Genomic DNA, 19,015 nt, shown 5'->3' on the forward strand with positions numbered 1-19,015 from the left:
GGGATAATTGGAAGCAGGAATATGCATGGCTTTATATTCTGAATGCTGACGCAAGCCTCGTATACTCGTTGATCAGTCAGAGATGGTCTTGTATCCCAATCCTAGTTGGAAAATCTAACTCATCCCGGTGTACCTTATGCCCTTTCTAGCAATAAGATGTGAGGATGAAAAAAAAAAAAAAAAAAGAAAAAGAAAAAGAAGATGTCCTTGCCGACACATACGTGAATGCCGACAGTCAATATACCGCGTGTAGACATAGTGGTTATAAGACTTCACTCTCAGCCTCGACAATACTCGGTATACCTACCTCAGCCATGTGCAGGTTTATGCAGCCGTTTCCAATCAAAAATACCAATACTCCGCTGCAAGAGAGAGCGCCAAGTATGACCAGCAAAATGCATGCAGTGTTGAGCTGCATAATAATCCATAATCTTACCTCAGATCTCACAGCAAGCTTGCATTCGGAGTTATAAGTCTCTCACAGCCTATGATTTACACAGGTCGATTCATGTAAACTCCGTTCAGCCTCCTTTTCGGCCAATTTAGACTAAGCTCGGGGTCTCTGATACCCTATTCGCAAGATCGGCAAAGATGAAAAGACGAAATTTGAAAGAACATTAGACCTAGAATACGTCAGCGCATGTACATACCTCCTAGATCCCAGATGAGCTGACTAGTTGTCACAATAAGCCTCAATTCGTATGTCGTATCTAGTAGTATGTAAAAAGAAGTAATTGTGGGGCATAAACGAATATATAAACAGATGGAGGAGAGCAAAAAGGACATCCAAGCTACACAACTAGAGAAGCTCCGATTTGTACAATGGCACCTTTGGAAATTTTCATCTTTGGTGATCAAACCGTGGCATTTGAGCCTACGTTGCACCAGCTACTACATGTCAAGGACGACGTATTGTTGACAGACTTCTTTGATCGAGTCGGTTTTCAATTGAGACGTCATGTTTCCAGCCTTCCATCCCACCAGCAGGCCTGGTTCCCTCTTTTCACTACGTTGCTCGACCTCTTTTTCGAGCATGAGAGAGCATATGCTGCCCCGGCGCTGAAGTTCGCTCTTCTCTGCCACGGAGATTGGCCAGTTTATTAGGTATTCCATCCATTGCAACCCTCTGCTCTCTTAGCCTTTCACTCATCTGACACCTCATAGACACTTTGTGCAGACCGCTCAATCATACCCAACTGCCGCAAGCACTTATCTGGTTGGTGCTTGCACGGGGTCTTTTACCGCAGCTGCGATTAGCACTTCGCAGAACTTACCAGAACTTCTTCCGGCGGCCGTGGAAACCGTTCTGATGTCCTTGAAACTCGGGCTTCGTTCTCTCGTCGTGCGTCATGACATCGAGGCTTCTGTTCCTGGCGAACCCAAGTCATGGTCAGCTCTGGTGGATGTCCAAATGAACGAGGCGGCTGAGAACATTGCAGCATTCAATGCGGAAAAGGTATGCCTTCTCCTCATATTGACCCTGTACGCAAACCTAATGAGATGTCAGTCACTTCCCCCCGTCTCTCAACTATACATCAGCTCTATGAGCCACTCCAGCGTGTCAATCAGCGGACCCCCAAGGCTCCTGACTCTATTCCTATCGTCTTGTGAATGGAGACATTTGTTCCTGCCAATTGAGCTTCCCTACCATGCACCTCACCTATTCCAATCGGATCTGGAGGACGTTGTTGGGGAGTTCCATGATCAAGCTCTACAAGATTACAAACAACGGATGAAAATCATATCAATTTCCTCGGGTAATATCCTCGAATCGTGCGATTTTAGGGGTCTATTACAGGAAGCAGCTCTGGACGCGTTGACCAAGCCTATGCGCTGGGACCCTGTGGTGTCATCTCTTACCGGTGACATATAACAACAGGATTTCACAGGCTGCACTATCCATCAGGTTTCATCTATGAGTGGCCCATTCATCTCGTCTGGGCTATCGGAATTCCTGGATGTAAAGGTCAACCACATTGACACCATTAGGAAGGAGACATTGCCTAACACTGGATTCAATACAACTGGAAAATCTTCCCAATCAAACATAGCTATCATTGGCTATTCAGGCAGATATCCTGACTCAGCTTCCAACGAAGAATTCTGGGATTTGATACTCGCAGGCCGAGACGTGCATCGTACAATCCCGGAAGACAGATTCGACTGGGAAACCCATTACGATCCTACTGGCAAGCGAAAGAACACCAGCCGTGTGAAGTATGGATGTTTCATCAAGGAGCCAGGAGTGTTCGATGCGCCCTTCTTCAATATGTCTCCACGGGAGTCCGAGAATGCAGACCCTGCGCAGCGGTTGACCATCACCTCTGCATACGAAGCTATCGAGATGGCCGGACTCGTCCCAAATAACACACCGTCTACCCAACAGGACCGTATTGGGGTTTTCTATGGCATGACAAGTGATGATTGGCGAGAAGTCCATAGTGGGCAGGAGATTGATACGTACTATATCCCAGGAGGGAACCGTGCTTTCCTACCAGGTCGCATCAGCTACTTCTTTCGATTCTGCGGGCCCAGTTTATGTATCGACACGGCTTGCTCGTCTAGTCTTGCAGCTATTGAAACTGCTTGCACATACTTGTGGCGTGGTGAATGCGATACGGCTTTGGCTGGAGGTGTCAATATCTTGACGAGCCCGGACAGTTTTTCTGGATTGGACCGAGGCCATTTTCTGACTCAAAAAGGTACAGCTCCCAGATTAGGTAGATGTGCAGACTAACTAACCAACTTGGCTTGCAGGAAACTGCAATGCTTTCGACGAGGAGGCTGATGGATACTGTCGGTCTGATGGCGTGGGAACTGTCATTCTAAAATGACTCGAGGATGCCATCGAAGACAACGATATAATCCATGGTGTTATTCGTGGCGCGCTCACGAACCACTGTGGTCGGACAGATTCCATCACCCGCCCCTTCGACGGTGATCAAGCGAGCCTATTCAACAACGTCATGCGAAGCATTGGGATTGATCCTCTTGATGTGACCTATGTTGAGATGCATGGCACAGGCACCCAGGCAGGTGATGCTGCGGAGATGAAGTCAGAACTATCTGTATTCGGGCCTGGTCAGCGGCAGAGAAAGAATCCTCTTCACCTCGGCACTGTCAAGGCTAATATCGGACACGCCGAGTCAGCTTCCGGAGTCTCGTCGCTGGTCAAGGTGTTGATGATGATGAGGTATAGCACGATTCCACCACACTGCGGCATTAAGACCAGGGTTAACCATACCTGCCCGACAAATATGGCTGATATGAATGTGCACATTCCCTTGAAACCTGTGTCCTGGAACAGGGAAGACGTGCCTCGAGGAAAACGTATCGCGTTCCTAAACAATTTCAGCGCGGCTGGGGGTAATACAGCCCTGCTTCTCGAAGATGCCCCTCTAGGCCATGGACCACAACCAACACAAAAAGACCGGCGTACAGGCTTTCCAGTGGCTGTGACGGCGAAGAGTAGCAAGTCTCTTAAGATGAATATCGAGGGACTCATTGCCTACATCAGGGAGAATCCGGAGGTCTCACTTTGTTCCTTGTCGTACACCACCACTGCGCGAAGAATACACCACGGATACCGGATTATCGTCTCTGGATCAGATGTGAATTCCATCAGGACCGACCTGGAAAATACCATTTCAAGTATCGATAACCACAGGCCAATCCCCACAGCAGCAAAATTACCCAAGATCACAATGGCATTCACCGGACAGGGCACTGTGTACCAAGGAATTGGCAAGCAATTGTTCGACTCTGTCCCTTCGTTCAAAGAGGATGTCCTACGGTTTAACAAAATCGTTGAGCGACATGGGTTCCCAAGCTTTCTGCACCTTGTGAACGATGCCACAGACAGCGCTGAAGATAATCCACCAATTGTCACACAACTCGGTCTTGTTTGCACCCAGATGGCACTACACGGTCTGTGGAAGCGCCTCGGAGTCTTCCCAGCGGCCACCGTTGGCCACAGTCTCGGGGAGTATCCGGCATTGTATGCCGCTGGCGTCCTAACAGCCGCAGACGTGATCTACCTTGTCGGAACACGGGCTCGATTGCTCTCCGAAAAGGCCGTCCTTGGAGCCTATGGTATGCTTGCCGTTAAGCAACCCATCGACATTATCTTTCCCGAGCTCTCTAGCACTTCCTGTACTGTGGCCTGTCGCAACCAGCCCTCAAGCAACGTTATCAGCGGCCCAACCGAGCAATTGGCGCAGTTGAAGTCCCGGTTAGCGGACAAGGGCATTGATAGTATTCCTCTGGAAATTCCATATGCCTTTCACTCAGCTCAAGTTGATCCAATCTTGGAGGATTTTAAGAAGACCGCAGATGGGGTTCGTTTTAACGCTCCCTCAGTCCCTTACATTTCGCCGCTTCTGGGAAAGATTATTCCAGCAGGCAGACACGGGATCTATTGATACCCCGTATCTCATCAGTGCGTGCCGCCAACCCGTTAACTTCCAGGCTGCAATTGAAGCAGCTTCAGCTGGGGGCGTTGTTAAAGAAAACACGCTGTGGCTGGAGATAGGATCTCATCCTGCTTGCTCGAGCATGATTAAGGGGATCCTTGGCCGCGAGAGGGTCACGCTTGCTTCGCTACGGAAAAACACAGATGCCTGGTTGACGCTCACGGCCGGTTTGGAGATTTTGTATAAGCAAGGTATTGATATCGACTGGTACGAGTATCACAAAGGACTGTCCGATCTGCCCAAGCCAGAGATGTTACTGCTGCCGCGGTATGCTTGGAGCCTGAAGAATTACTGGATCCCTTACAGGAACAACTTCTGCCTGAGCAAAGGCGATCTCATCCAGGGTGTCAAAGTCGAGAATTCTTCTTATGTACCACAATATCTTTCTCCTTCCGTCCAGAAAGTGTTGGAAGAGAATCACAATTCGGAAGTGTCGACCTTCCTGGCTGAGTCGGATATCCATGATGAACGGCTGGCCGCCATTTTTGAAGGGCACGTTGTCAACAATGCACTTATTTGTCCTTCTGTAAGTAATGTCTGTATAATATGGGTTTGTTCACGCAAGCTAACTGAGCTTTACAGTCTCTGTACGCCGAAGTTGCGTTCACGACAGCCAAGTACATGATGCGGAAAGTTGACAAGGATACCGAGGCTACCGGCCTAGATGTATCCGACATGACAGCACCAAATCCGCTGGTCTCCCGATGAGACGCAGATCCCCAGCTATATTGTGTATCAGCGTCCGCAGACTGGCATAACAACATCATCTCGTTCCAGATTTTCAGTGTCAATAGCCAAGGCCAAAAGACCGTGGCACACGCCAACTTCGTGGTCCAACTCACAGAAAAGCAAGCTTGGGTGGACGAATTCAAGCGCAACAGCTACCTCGTCCAAAGCCGGATTACCCCCCTTCATGCTACTGCTGATGACAGCGCCGGCAGCGCGAACAAGCTCAAGCGACGCATCGTCTACCAACTCTTCTCTGCCATTGTTAATTACGGTGGTAGCTTCCAGGGCATGCAAGAGGTTATTCTGGACAACGAGAACCACGAAGCTACGGCGCGGGTTTCCTTCCAGGTTGACGACAACGGGTTCACATTCAACCCGTGTTGGATCGACAGTCTTGGACATGTCGCCAGTTTTATCATGAACGGTAGCGATGCTAGTCCGTTCAAGAAGGGGGTATTTATTAACACTGGCTGGGAGCATATGCGGTGTGCTGGTGATTTCGTCAAGGGAAAGGAGTATCAAGTCCACAACCGCATGCAGTTTCAGACTGGGAATACTTATGTTGGCGATACGTACATCCTGGAAGACCAGAAGGTTGTGGCGATATATGAAGGCGTTAGGGTAAGTTCCTCGCAAGCCTAAAGTGACATCTGCTAATCGTCCACAGTTCCAAGGCATTCCCCGACAGGTTCTTGACCGGTTGCCGCATCAGCGAGTCAGCAGCCAGACTCTAACTCCACAGGAGGTCACTGTCCAAAAGCAGAAGCCCCGTCCTGTTCTCAAGCAGGTACCGAAGAAGGTAACAGCAGGGCCGTCCATTGGCTCCCGGGTGATGAACATCATCGCAAAGGAGGCTGGTGTGGACTTAGCAGACATTGGTCCTCATGATGATTTTGTCAACCACGGCATTGACTCACTTTTGTCTTTGACAATATGCAACAAAGTCCGGGATGAGCTGGGTATTGACGTGCCATCAGCACTTTTCCTGGACTATCCCACCCCCAAGGAGCTTATTGCCTTTTTTGGATCAGCAGAACAGGAAGGGAGTTCCTCAGGTCTAGACACGCCCACGGAGAGTGAGAGCAGCAATGACGACTCCGGATACAGGACTGATTCAACCAATACCGAAACAGAGGACTCGGTCATCGATGTTATCCGCACGACTATTGCCAATGAAACCGGTGTCCCTGTTCGCGAATTGACGCCGACTACCGCATTTGCGGAGTTAGGAATTGATTCGTTGCTGTCTCTGACGATTTCTGGTAAACTGACTGAGTCTCAAGGTTGATCTGTCAACGGGCATTTTCATGGAAAACGACAATCTCGAGGCTCTCGGCAAGTCTCTCGGTATATCCCAGACTCCAAAGCAAAAGCCAGAGCCAAAGAAACAGCAAGCCCCTGTCGTTGCTCCCCCTCCCGTCCAGCCTCCAAAACCTAGCCAGAAGCTGGAATCTGGCCCACATGCCACCTCAAACCTACTTTGGAGAAATCCCCAGACGGCAGGCAAGATCGTCTTTTTTTTCCCAGCCGGCTCAGGCTCATCCTCCTCCTACGCCCCTCTACCAAAACTAGAGTCCGGCACAGCCGCATATGGACTCAATTGTCCCTGGATGAAGACACCCTGGGATATGCCCAGCACACTAGCACAAATGGTCAGCAAGTACGTGGACGAAATCCGTCGCCGCCAGCCAGTTGGACCATACTACCTCGGCGGCTGAGATGGGTCCTGATGCTCCCCGTGAGATGGTTTGGTTGGTGAATAACCGGACGGATTTCAGCGGTGAGGGGTGGGCGTCTTTGGTCAGCCAGGAAGAGATACGGATTACAGTGTTGAGCGATGTAAATCACTTCTCGATCATCGCTCCTGGTCCGCATATGGATGGCATTGCCGCTTTTCTTCAACGGGCTTTGTTTTAAGGTGCTTGTCATCTTTTTAGCAGCTATCTGTCCATATATATATTGGTTGTGATTCTGCTATATATCGATTAAAAATGAACGTTAACAAGTTAGCTGTACACAAACTGCATTGGACTGCCTCCCATTATTTTGGTCTTCCCACTACCTTAACCACAATAGTAGAATCGATCCACTCAACACGAGCCTCCGTCTCAAACCAAATCGCTCTACCAAAAGCAGATGGAACTACAGATGTTTGCACGTAAGTTTTCTGTGTTGCCATCTTTACCATAAAATAGATATCCCCTTGCGACGCGGAACCAGATTCCATCAATAATGGCCCTTTACAGGGTAGTACCACAGACAACAGGACGAGCTGTATGGAGTAGTCGCAGTATTTACTTTCTCCGCCAGGATAAGCCGAATCCACTGTAGCGCCGGCGCCCAAGAGATTTTCTTATAGTTAAAAAGTCCTATGATATGACTTTTATACATCAGAGAGCATTTAGAGACGTCTCCCTCCGATGGCTCATGTCGAGTTATTGTGAGCAAGTGTTAGGGCCCAATGAGTATACTCAACCGGCCAATCAGAGTGCGTTATCATGAGTCATTTCTACTCATTGTTAACGGTAATGGCTGGTAATGATACAATACGTATTCATACATGCTGTATACACGGTAGAGCAAAGCAGTTTGGACAAGGTGAAGTAGAATATGATAGCAGATTTGAGGATCCCTAGTTGTATATATAATATATGCCAAATTTCTTTCATCTTCCTTTTGGGGAAAAGAATAAAGCAAGAGAGAAGCTGTCAAACAAAGTGAAAATATGAAAGATCAGTACAAAAGTCACCACCTTTCCTAATGCAGTTTATCTGCAAATCCTACTATATCACCCAATGAGATATCCATTTTGCCGATCTGATACTCTTATGGTGGATCAATTCGTGGCCGCATTGTCTGAATTGTTACAATGCATAGCTTGTGTCCTTTGTTAAAGTCGTCAGACAGTAGTTGACTATGAAACACGTCTACTAGTGTGGTACTTCCACAGCGGAAGCCGATACAAGAGTACAACCTTTAACAATCCATTAATTTATGCTAACCTGCAGGCGATCTACTTCCGAACAAGACTTCTGAGAGCCTCCGTCTCCCCCTCCAACTTCGAGACCCGGATCCGCAACTCGTCTCGCTCCTGCTTGGTCTTCTCGAGTTCCGCTTCAAGATTCTTCACCTGGTCGACCCGTCGTTGACGATAGCGACGCGCAGCGAGGGTATTGCTTTCGCGTTTCTCTATACGCGAGGGCTTTGGCTTGGAGGACGTTGAGCCGGATGAGTTGGGAGAAGGAGTCGATGTGTTGAGCTGAGGCAAAGGAGTCGGCAGAGACTGGAATTCTGGGGGCGTTAGAATTAGAGTACCAGTAGAGAATGCATCGTGAACAAACCTTGAGATATCGGACCGTTGTCGGATGACTGAACAAGTCTTTGCTGTCTTCCCTCTAGAGAACCACCCCCCAAATCATGACTGGCACTTGTGGAAGACTGCGACGGCATCGGAAAATCAACCACATGGCTGAACATATCCAAATTATCCACCGACGACTGGAAAAGGGCGCAATTCTCTGTATTCCAACTCCCCAACGTCTCCGGGTTAATCAAGCCATCAAGGGGCTGGCCGAACGGCCAATTCAACGACGACAGCCCAGGATCATCGCAGTCAGCGAAAGACTCAAACGTCAGATCCGGCACCGCAGGTCCATGGTGGTTTCTTTGTGAGCTGGAGTCGCTGGGGCTGGTAGACGATGAAGCTGAGTTGAATCGCTGGGGTTCCGTTGTTCGCGGTGCAAGCCATGGCTGTATAGTATGAACGGGCCTGGAACAGGCCCGTGGGCGAGTTTATAAAGAAAGGAGGTGGTATTGAGATATCCCCAGGACTTGAAGGGTGATTGAGGAAGAAAGGAGAGGAGGGAAGGTTGGATCTCACTGCATATTTATGGGGTGGCTAGATAAGCGGGGTCCGTTACATACGTAATACGGTATTGTATAATACCACACCTCTATATTAGGAAACACCCCTGTACTAGGTGAACTGGTCATTTCTGGGGTAAAGTGTGCAGTTTGAACTGATGGCTCTTCTTAAGAAGTTTTATCTCGAAAGCTGGATAGCTGTATGTTATACGTACTTTCTGGTTCACTGAGAAACTGTGCAGGGCAACCCAGATTATTCTCGAAGCTCGTAGTATAGAGTACAACCCTAATTCTACGGTTGTTCATTGACCGATACGAGTTCTGTCCGTCAATAATAGCCGTTCGAGCCTGCCACTAAGCGTCTCTACCCTTGTCATTGTAAGAATGCTCCATTTATTGCTCTTCTGGGTAGCCCAATACCCACGGATTATCGATGGTCCTCCTTTCCATCGGTGCCGTGAACGAAGATAACACTACATAGTCAATATCAAATTAATCAAGGTAAGTCTGCTAATATATTTGGCATCAATCACAGGTTAGTGTCAGCACTTCTTGGCTATTTGTCATTACTGAATGACCAATCTCAACTTATTTTCTCTTCTTGCTGAGTCAATTCGACAAGGAACGTCCTTTTGGATATCTTCGCTACCTCTGACAAGCCTTCCTTTTCTGACCAACGAACGGGACTGCTGCATAAGCTGATGTGAGAAGCGATGCCATGAATCAGTGCTCGACGATTACCATGCAAAAAGACCCTTATGGTCACAACGAGTGCTAACCCAACCTTGGCGCTGGATGATGGAGCCTGGTTGGATTTGGATCCCTGTGCGCGTTTGGTGAATCGCTTGTGTGACGACTATTCAGATTCCGACCAATGCGAGGCCACCCGGTAAATGCACTCTGAATTCAAATGTGAGAACTACCCGACTACCCATTATGACTCGAGCTTTCCAGAAACGTCCCAATATCTCTCTCTTGAAAGACTGAGGTCCCGAAGATGAGATGGAGATTTCGGATAATGAGGGGATATTGATCTATTCAGAAGACAAAGGGATGGAGGTATATTAGAAAGAGTGAGGGAGAGGTTGAATCTCAGACTTGAAACAAGAGTAGTTAGCACGGTAGTAATAAGAGATCTTGTGATGGAATTTGCGATATCCCTAGGGGTAACTATCAACATGTCAGCTTGTTATCACCTGGCGATTGCTTTAATTGTTTAGTGCCTCAATGGTAGTGAGGTGATTCCCTAGTTGTAGCTATTGAAAATACTCTTTTTCCTTCTTTTCTATCGATAGCAACTGCCCGTTTGAGCATGCTCACACGCCGCAATTACACGACCGAGTAATCGAGTCACTTGATATTTCAGTAGGTTCTTCCTGAAGCTTTCAGCCTTATCATCCCCCCACCTCTGGCCTCCTGCATGCGGTCGTGCTGCCTGGAAGAACGAGAGGCACACAATTTCAAGAAAAAATAATATCGTCTTTTTGAGAATAATGATAGGAAGGCAAGGGGCCAAGCCAAGTACTCGAATACTATTGATGCTATAGCGGGCCACTATATCTCAATTCTCCCCATAATTGACCGTTCTGAGTTCATAGCACGAAACCCTGAATTGAGCGAAGGCACGTATCCCATTGTTCGAATACACGGCTCCGTAGCAGCTCTGAATTTGTCTACCAGCAACTCCCATATATCAACTGCATTTCTTCCCGGCAAGGTCCCGTTGCCAAATGTTTGGCCACGCGTTATTTGAATAATCTGGGTAGCTCCATTTGTAGGTGCAGGGAAAATCGTCTAGATGCTTGATTTAGCATGTAACTTTTCAACGAAAGATAACGACATGTCTACCACCTCCTGCTTCTTGACCGAGTTCCTACTTGCGCCCCGTTTATAAATCTTAAGACCACTTTTGATTCGCCCATCATCATTAGAGTAGCAAATTGTAATGACCACCTGTACGTAGGGCTGGCCGCCAAGAAGCCAGAGCTTCGCATCTTCAAGAAGAACCGGACCAAGACGCCCCAACCAGCTAGTTTCAACCACGACTATCGGCTGAAAATGCTCGGGATGGTTTGGAATTATGCATAGGCCTGGCTCTTTGGAGAACATTTGATAGGGCTGAGCGAATCCCGTGAAGGCTGAATATGGATAAGCATACAACTTTTGGAATAAATGGTAGTCAAGTATTCACTGGTGCCGAGACGGACAAGTAGGCTGTTATATTATGCCTGGTTGAGTAATCTCAGTCTCATTGAACCTAGTTCCCGCTTCGTCCAGTCTTGGTGCACATTGCGGATTATCGTTGGTGCCAACCGGATTCGGATGGTTTTTGTTAATGAGTTGAAGTTGATTTTGTTTCAATGTCAATGATTTGAATCCACGAGTATTGTAGGGCTTTACTAGGACGAATGCGCTCAATTTAAAAAATTACATGATAGGGATTCGACGGTTCATTGCCGTTTGGTATGTTCAGGAATGTCAAATCTTCAAATACGGGACTCTCGGACCGCGATGTCCGATTATTGCTTGGTGAATGGTACGAAACACATCGATAATAAATGTGGTTATTTTACATGCTAGGGCTTCATATTGCTTTGGAAAAGCTCTTTTGCCTAGCCAAGTAGTAATATCATTAGTCGACGTGGATGCTATTCTGATGCCACATGAGCTTCGTCGACCTCCCTAAATATCAGTAACCAATAACCTAATCACAACTCGTTTCTTTGTTCCAGAAACTTTCGGACAAGTAGCTCTTACTTATTGAAGACAGATCCGGCACCATCTCCTTTAGCTGAATAGCAAGCACAAACGCAAAATCTCTAAGTACAGTCACTTAAAACCCAGACTGAAACTATTAACATGGTTAAGCAGAAACACCTGGCCACCATCTGCAAATGCTCGATTACAAGAAGCTGTTCAAACCAGTGCTTCTTGCACTCATAGAAGCGAGAGAGTCATGGACGCTCCGAAAAAAAAAAAAAAAAAAAAAAAAAAAAAAAAAAAGACAACCTGCTAAAGTCTACTCACTCGGAAACATTCGCATGCTGTTCATCCAGCTCATTATTTGCGGGTCCCTCGGGATTCCAATAAAAATCGAAGATGGGCACATCATAGGAAATCCGCAGGGACCTCTTAAGGAAGTACGGGTGAGGGATAGAACACGAACATATGGAAAGGCATCCATGACTTGCTTCTCACCATGATTTTTGAGAAGATCTATTGAGCAATGGTCCAAAGTCAGCTAATTGCGTCCACAGCAGCGCCATAATCTATCCTGAGTAGAGCTGCGATGCAGTATCTGACCTAAAAGGCTCGACCAAGACGCTCATAGCAGAGCTACTAAGTCTGTTGTCAAAATGCGCATTAAGAGACTGACTTTGACTTTCATTCCCGAGACTTAATTCATCCATGACTGCATCACCGTCCCACACAGTCTTACCCACAGTTGGCAATCTCCTTGAAGGAATTCCTGTACGAGCCATTGTGTTCAAATACCACATGGAGGCATACTGCAGTCGATACTGCTCTGACAGGTGGTTCTCAGTTTCAGAAAGATGACCTTGTCATGTGTATGATATTCCCCTCTGGGTCAACATAACTATGCAGCTCAGTCTGCAACAGGGCCTACGGCCGACGACATCCTTTCTTCTGGGGCAAACCAGAAAGAACTATAGACCACCCAGTTGAAGGCAAGGAGACGTGTCCTCGTCCTTTACTACCCTAGAAAAGACGGTTGACCGCCCAAGTTCGGATCTCTCTTCCCCGAAAGAAAGGTGTCCCACTAGTTAGCAAGAATTGCAAATATATCAAAGCTAAACACTCCCTACATAGCTCCGAGATAGGAATAACTATCAATGTTAGCTAGCTCTGATGAGAGTTTCGTTGTTTTTTGATAAGAAACTGTACACCAGATGAATTAACCCAGTGGTCGAGTATCTCCAAACATCACTGCCAAAACATCACCAGCTTATGGCCCGACATCTCATAATGCACACAGCAGCTCGCGATGGGCTGTTCACGTTTCCGCCACCCACAGGTAAGACACGATCAATTGCTAGAGAGAGGAAACTGAACGATGTTTTACACGAAGTTCTAAACTCTGAAGCCCAAGATCTGAAATTCAGACAAGTCGTCACTTAATAATTCCTCAGAAGACCAGCAGCATGGGCCGTTGTGAAGATCATTGTGTGTCATGATAAACACGGTTGCCGAGAAATATCGACAACACTATAGCCCCAATCAATTTTGCTTGCCGTCGTTTTTATTGTGGTTGTTTTGTGGTTCAGAAAGTTGACAAGCGTCGCAGGTCGTCGAGGTTCTCATGGGCATGGAGTGATATATGACTCTGCAGGTACAAAAATCGCACCTTTCCCCTCTAATTAATGCAGGATTTTCCTTTCGTGCTTCGTTCCTTTAGGTTTCCTTTGGGCATTTATGCTCAAAAATCCTCTCATCAATAAGTGTATACGGCACCCCCATCATGTTTCTACCTTCCTTTCAGTACACACCATGTCCCTAGACATTTGGGAGTACAGATCCATACATTTCAACGGAGATGTCTGTCATGGTTTGAAACGTACAGAGGCTATCACACCCCGAGATGTTTGATCAATCATGCCAAAAAGCCTGCATTAGATATTCAATATAAACAAAAGTCTCGAGCAAAACACCCAAATAGCGCCGCTGAACCACATAAACACAGCTAGATGTTGCTATACAGCTCACAATCCCAAAGACAAACTCCGATCCAGATGCTCGATGTATAAATTTTCTCTTCGCTTTTCTTTTGCCCAAATAGCCAGTCCCGTCGAAGCTGAAATAGAAGGTTGAGGAGAAAGGAGGAAAGGGTGAAGAGACGTCGATTAGAATCCGTAGCCACCGCCATACGGCGTAGCTCCGTACGGGGTTGCTGCGCTGGCACCCCAAGCACTGGCGCCACCGTTGGCATAAGCCGTAAAACCACCATCAATACCCTCCGGAGGTTCGTAGGCGTCCGGACTCCGAACACCCATCATGTCCTCGTCTTCCCCGCCCATGCCGCCGTTGCGGTCGATGTCGCCGGTGCCGGAGAGGGCGGAGATGACGGAGGCAAGTTTGCGCTGGAGAACAACAATTCCTTGCTGGACGACCATGTCTGGTTCGAGATTACCAATGCTTTCGATGTCGACATAGAAGTTGTTCGGTTGGGCGTCGTAGTCGAAGGGTTGGTCTGGGGGAGCAGCATGTTCCCATCCGGCGTTATGAGAGACTGGCCTTTTTTTTTTTTTTTTTTCAATCAGCTTATATCCTCTGCAGCAAAAGAGAAGAGGGAAACGTACCATTCCTTCACAGGATCCTCCTCATACCAATAATCCACGTGCCTTAGATTGTTATGTGGATCATACTCAAATCCAATCGCAGCCGTAGGCATCCATTTCGCATGCTCCTTTGCAATCCCCTTCTTCGCAATAAGCGTCATCTTAACCTCCTGCCCCTTCCGCAATTTACAAATCAACGGCCCCTTCCCCTCGGGATCATTAATCACCGGATTCCCCACCCACTCATTCGCCCGCTCACCGCTCACAACCAAATCCCGCGCATACACAACCATGATCTCGTCACCGGAGCAGCGCGCGTGCAGCGTGAGCGTGACGCTGCAGCGCGCGCAGTGGTCCTCGCATTCGCAATCGCGCGTGTACTCGACGTCCTGGTCGCAATTTTTCGAGTTCAGGGGGATGAGGCCGATGCGGTGGGCAAGGAATTCGTCGGGGAGGACAGAGGTGTTTTTTTCTACCTCGACAAGGTCGATGGCGATGGTTGGGATTTCGGCGAGCATTACTCGGCGCAGAGAGTTGGCGAAGGCAAGGTCGACGGAGCTGAGTTTGAAGTCAACGCGGTAGGGTTCGGCCTGACTGGTTAGTTAGATTCTTTCTATTCTGATCTTCTTCGTCTCTTCCTGGTTTGTAGCAACGTGACTCACCTCTCGTACTGTGACTTGAGGCCCAGTGGGCTCGATGTCCATTTCATAATCCATTTTAAACTCTACCCCAGGAATTCAAAATAATAGGGAAAATAGAGTAAGTCCCTGAAAAAATAGAGGTGAGAAGGAAAGAGCGTGGGTGGTGGATGGGGACGATTCGAAGGTTGACGATGGTTGAATGAAGCCTTTGGCGGCTCAACTCCAAGACCGGAGTGGCGCTTTTCCCGATTGGGCGATCGAGATGCTCCATGTACGCCTAAATCAACCTCTCTATACACTTACATAGCAACATGTTGATCGATCTATTCCATTCATATTTCATATCTATATATATCATACACCCAGTCCAATCCTATAATACATTCACTACTATACATACTACTATTACAGAAAGGGAGAAAAAAAAAAAAAAAAAAAAAAAAAAAAAAACTACATATCAAGAACAAATCATGATCAAGTCTCAGATAGCTCTGGACAACCCATACAATCTGGTCAACGGGTGACAGAGAGACAGAGAATGATAATGTCTTGGTTGTGGCAGATACCTAACTTGGAGCATTCCACGCCGGTCTCTCTCAAGCAGGACCGATTCATCAGATATTCTGAGCCAACAGAGGTTGCGTCCTGTCTCTTCTGAGCAAAATAAGAAAAGGCGACGCAAATGAAAGAAACAAAACGAAACAAGCAACCAATGCTGCCACCTGGTAATCAAACAGCCTCTCCATTAACCGAGACCCGAAAAGGCGCCTGCGCAACATTGGAATCTCACCGGTTGCGCTCTTTTAACCTTCTAAGTTATTCTGGTGTTGCGCACAAAGCCATTCGGTCAACCGTGATTGTGTCAAGAAAGGGAGGAAGTGTGTATAAGCAATTGGACGCCTAATGCAGCGGATTCATGGCAAATATAGCAAAAAGAATAAAGGGAAAATCGGAAAAAGAGGAGTTGTAGTATAGAGGGAACATGAGACAGAAAGCGAAGTTCGCTCTTTATAAAGTCCCTGAAAATCGTAGCAAGTCGTAAATCGGAATATCGACACCCCGTCAGAACGAGGTGCTTTCCAAGTATATATATGAGCCGAAGCAATCGCTACCGAATCATGGAACTGCGATTTAATGCTTCCAAGATCTCCGGTCGACATGCGAGAGCTTGGGCGGCTTCCGCATAGTCAACCCATCTCCGAGCACGTTTGTGCATCTCCGGCCACTCCACCTCTTCCCGGTCGACAGTAGCCTCGAAAAACTGATATGACGCCTTTGGTGCATTGGCGGTCAACAATGTGGAAGGACGCATGTCGGAGATGAGGCCCAGATCTCTTGAGACGGTGCAGATCACACCGGCCTCTTCCCAGGCCTCCCGAAGCGCCGCCTGTGCGGCACTGTCTTCGTCTGTTTCCCAACCACCTTTGGGAAGCACCCATCCGCCAGGGCCTGATGACTGGATCATCAGGACTTTTGTTTTATCTGTAGATAGGGGGACCATGCCGGCCACGAGACGTTCGCCTTTGGATCCGTAGCCTATAATGATCACGAGACATTAGCGGGACTCACACAGTGACAGAGTGGGATAAATGCTGTAGGGCCAATCGAATTCTTAAATATCAATGTACCCGAATGGCTTTTTCTGGCCAAGGGGCACACGTGGTCAACATGTGGAATGGACAAAGAACTCACGTTGATTGACCCGACCAGTGCGCGACTCCATGGAACGATTGGGAGCCATGATCTTTGACAAATCGTAGGAGATCAAATGAGCCCCGAAAACACTCCTTATAGAGGGATTGGGCGGGTTGAAAGATCGTCAAGCCGAGAAACTCCCACTCCGGTTACACCCCACGCGACGGCAGCAAGAAGGACAGGAGAAAAAGGAACGGAACGGTAAAAAAAGTCAAATGTCACAAAGAAGTCAATGACTTTCAAGACACCGCGCAGGAGCCTGAAGAAGCTCCCCGTATGGGAAAAGATGGCACAGGGCCTTGCTCGTTCGAAGTGGTGAGGGTGTTAGTTCGGGAGAAGGGGGGAGGGAGGGTTTCGGTGGAAGGAACTTTTTTTTCTCAAGTGCTTCTGGGGCAAATTGAGAAGATGATTGCGGAGAAGGAAAAAGAATATCAGGTACTAGTACTCCCATTCACTCCCGGTATAGACGGGAATTGCAGTAGAGACACAAGGATGGGAAGAGACATCATAATCAAAGAAGTATCATAGAAGCATTAGAAGGAGAAGTAGAAAGAAGGATGAAGGCTAGACACAGAGACAGACAGACGGAGGGCGGAGGACAAGAAAGTGGGAGGTTTCGGAGGGACCGACAGTATGGTACCGTACCGTATGGTCATGACCGGTACTGAAATATTCCATTCTAGTACCAACTATGCACATTATTAATGTCCTCGCTGCTACTAGTAACCACGGTTGTCTAGCGAAAACCCTAGAGAACGAACAGTTCTGGTCTTGCCGGTGGAGAGTCCCGTTTCCTGACTCTCCCGATCCGGTTGTTACCCACAATCCTCGCTAATTTATGCATTCCATCAAATTATTGAGCTGTCTGTACAGGATACCGGTGTATACCAGTAAGTAGTACACCGAGTAGACCTGCTAGTATGAAACGTTGTGCATAGTACATAGCAGGGATGATGGCCACTGCTAATTAAACTATTGATTCTGGATTCATACAGTATCTATGTACCATACCGTTTGGTACTAGCGTGTATCTACTATGCATAGATCTCGACTACCACTATGTATTACTACTCTACTCCGTACTAACTACTACCGAATACCTCATGGCTGAAAACATACTGTTGAACACTCGTATACTATCATGTCCCCATCCCCACAGACGCCGCTCAGATCAAAATGAGCTGCAGTCCTAACGCACCCCGTCGACTACGTGTTGAGATCTCTTGGGGCGAAACTCTCCATTCCTCACCATTAAGAGAAGTCCTGCCAAGTAAGTCATCGTCTGATGTCCCCTCACTGAATATCACGCATTGGGTACCAGCAATCGTGAGCACGAGAATGACACACGATGCGAATGCGGGGCATACGAGGTTGATGCTCTAGTTAACTTTCTTCGTTAATGCCCAAGACAAAGAGTCGCGAAATGAAGTCATTGATCGTCGTCGGTTAGATTTTCAAGGCCTTGAGATCTCTGTGCTCGAATGCAAGGCCTGTAATCCACGTCGACTGCGCCGCATATGGGGCCATTTGTAGATAGATGTCGGGTCCGGTCGTCGGGCAATGGGATGGGGCTCTTTTATGCATTTTGAGCACGTGGTTGTTTATGCTGCTGCGATTGAACGTCGGAATGGATACGACAACGCATCTTACTTGCTCTCTTGATAGTCGTTTAATACAACTGGAATATATACAGGGGTGCTGACAGGGATACCATGCTTAACTGAACACTTGCTCACCTTCCCTGTTCGGTAGCTAGGTAACATACTTCTTCTCCTTCGGAATCCTCAAACGCAACAGTAATTAACCCACCCACTATCTCCTCTACAAGATCAAACTGCCAAACAGCCTGCAAACCCCTTGAGCCCAATCTCCCCAATCGCTCCCACATCAACGCTCGTCCCTACCGCATCCGCCAAACTGGTCATGATAGCCGTCGACAGGTTCTGCACTGTGACTAACAAACTACCCGCACTACCCTGATACGATTGTGGCACATTTCTAGTGATGAAGATCGACGCAGCTGCGAATGCAGTCTAGCCCGAAGGTTACTAATAGCACACTTGGGAACGATAGTGCCCAGTATGTTGTCCCTGACTTCTGCGGAAGAAAAAATATCGTGCCCAGGGCAAAGGCTAGCATGGATGCTGCGTAGATTTAGTGGCCAGAAAAGCGGAGCAGTGTCTTGCTTATTACCCATGTGGCGAGGACGCCCATGACCGCGTTGGGTAGTAGCTAGAGGGAAGTGATCAGCGGCGTGGTGTTTTTGATGTGCAGCCAGAATTACACGCCGTAGAACTGCTATGCACCGACGTAAGAG

General features: G+C 47.7%; 4 protein-coding genes across 4 annotated transcripts; 1 reads left to right on the forward strand and 3 right to left on the reverse strand.

Moving 5' to 3' along the window:
- Nucleotides 1-822: 822 nt before the first annotated feature.
- On the forward strand, nt 823-7,279 carry EURHEDRAFT_550155 (type I polyketide synthase; the record flags this gene model as incomplete). The annotated part of the gene is made up of 11 exons (XM_040787512.1): nt 823-1,064; nt 1,165-1,456; nt 1,508-1,862; nt 1,890-2,702; nt 2,758-2,819; nt 2,841-4,358; nt 4,402-4,998; nt 5,055-5,168; nt 5,196-5,822; nt 5,869-6,390; nt 6,485-7,279. 11 exons carry the CDS (start codon nt 823-825, stop codon nt 6,917-6,919), a joined length of 5,577 nt encoding a protein of 1,858 aa, XP_040641456.1. The 3' UTR covers nt 6,920-7,279.
- A 935-nt stretch (nt 7,280-8,214) lies between these two features.
- Nucleotides 8,215-8,949, reverse strand: EURHEDRAFT_375587 (bZIP transcription factor JlbA/IDI-4; the record flags this gene model as incomplete). The annotated part of the gene is made up of 3 exons (XM_040778755.1): nt 8,215-8,492; nt 8,543-8,768; nt 8,833-8,949. The coding sequence occupies 3 exons, from the start codon at nt 8,947-8,949 to the stop codon at nt 8,215-8,217; spliced, it is 621 nt and encodes a 206-aa protein (XP_040641457.1).
- A 4,978-nt stretch (nt 8,950-13,927) lies between these two features.
- On the reverse strand, nt 13,928-15,078 carry EURHEDRAFT_513602 (DNA-directed RNA polymerase II core subunit RPB3; the record flags this gene model as incomplete). Its single annotated transcript, XM_040786188.1, has 3 exons — nt 13,928-14,318; nt 14,384-14,952; nt 15,025-15,078. The coding sequence occupies 3 exons, from the start codon at nt 15,076-15,078 to the stop codon at nt 13,928-13,930; spliced, it is 1,014 nt and encodes a 337-aa protein (XP_040641458.1).
- A 1,033-nt stretch (nt 15,079-16,111) lies between these two features.
- EURHEDRAFT_450046 (NUDIX hydrolase) lies at nt 16,112-16,744 on the reverse strand (the record flags this gene model as incomplete). The annotated part of the gene is made up of 2 exons (XM_040783861.1): nt 16,112-16,539; nt 16,696-16,744. 2 exons carry the CDS (start codon nt 16,742-16,744, stop codon nt 16,112-16,114), a joined length of 477 nt encoding a protein of 158 aa, XP_040641459.1.
- Between the last annotated feature and the right edge of the window lie 2,271 nt (nt 16,745-19,015).

This window comes from Aspergillus ruber, assembly GCF_000600275.1.
Source record: "Aspergillus ruber CBS 135680 unplaced genomic scaffold scaffold00005, whole genome shotgun sequence".
Lineage (NCBI taxonomy): Eukaryota > Fungi > Ascomycota > Eurotiomycetes > Eurotiales > Aspergillaceae > Aspergillus > Aspergillus ruber.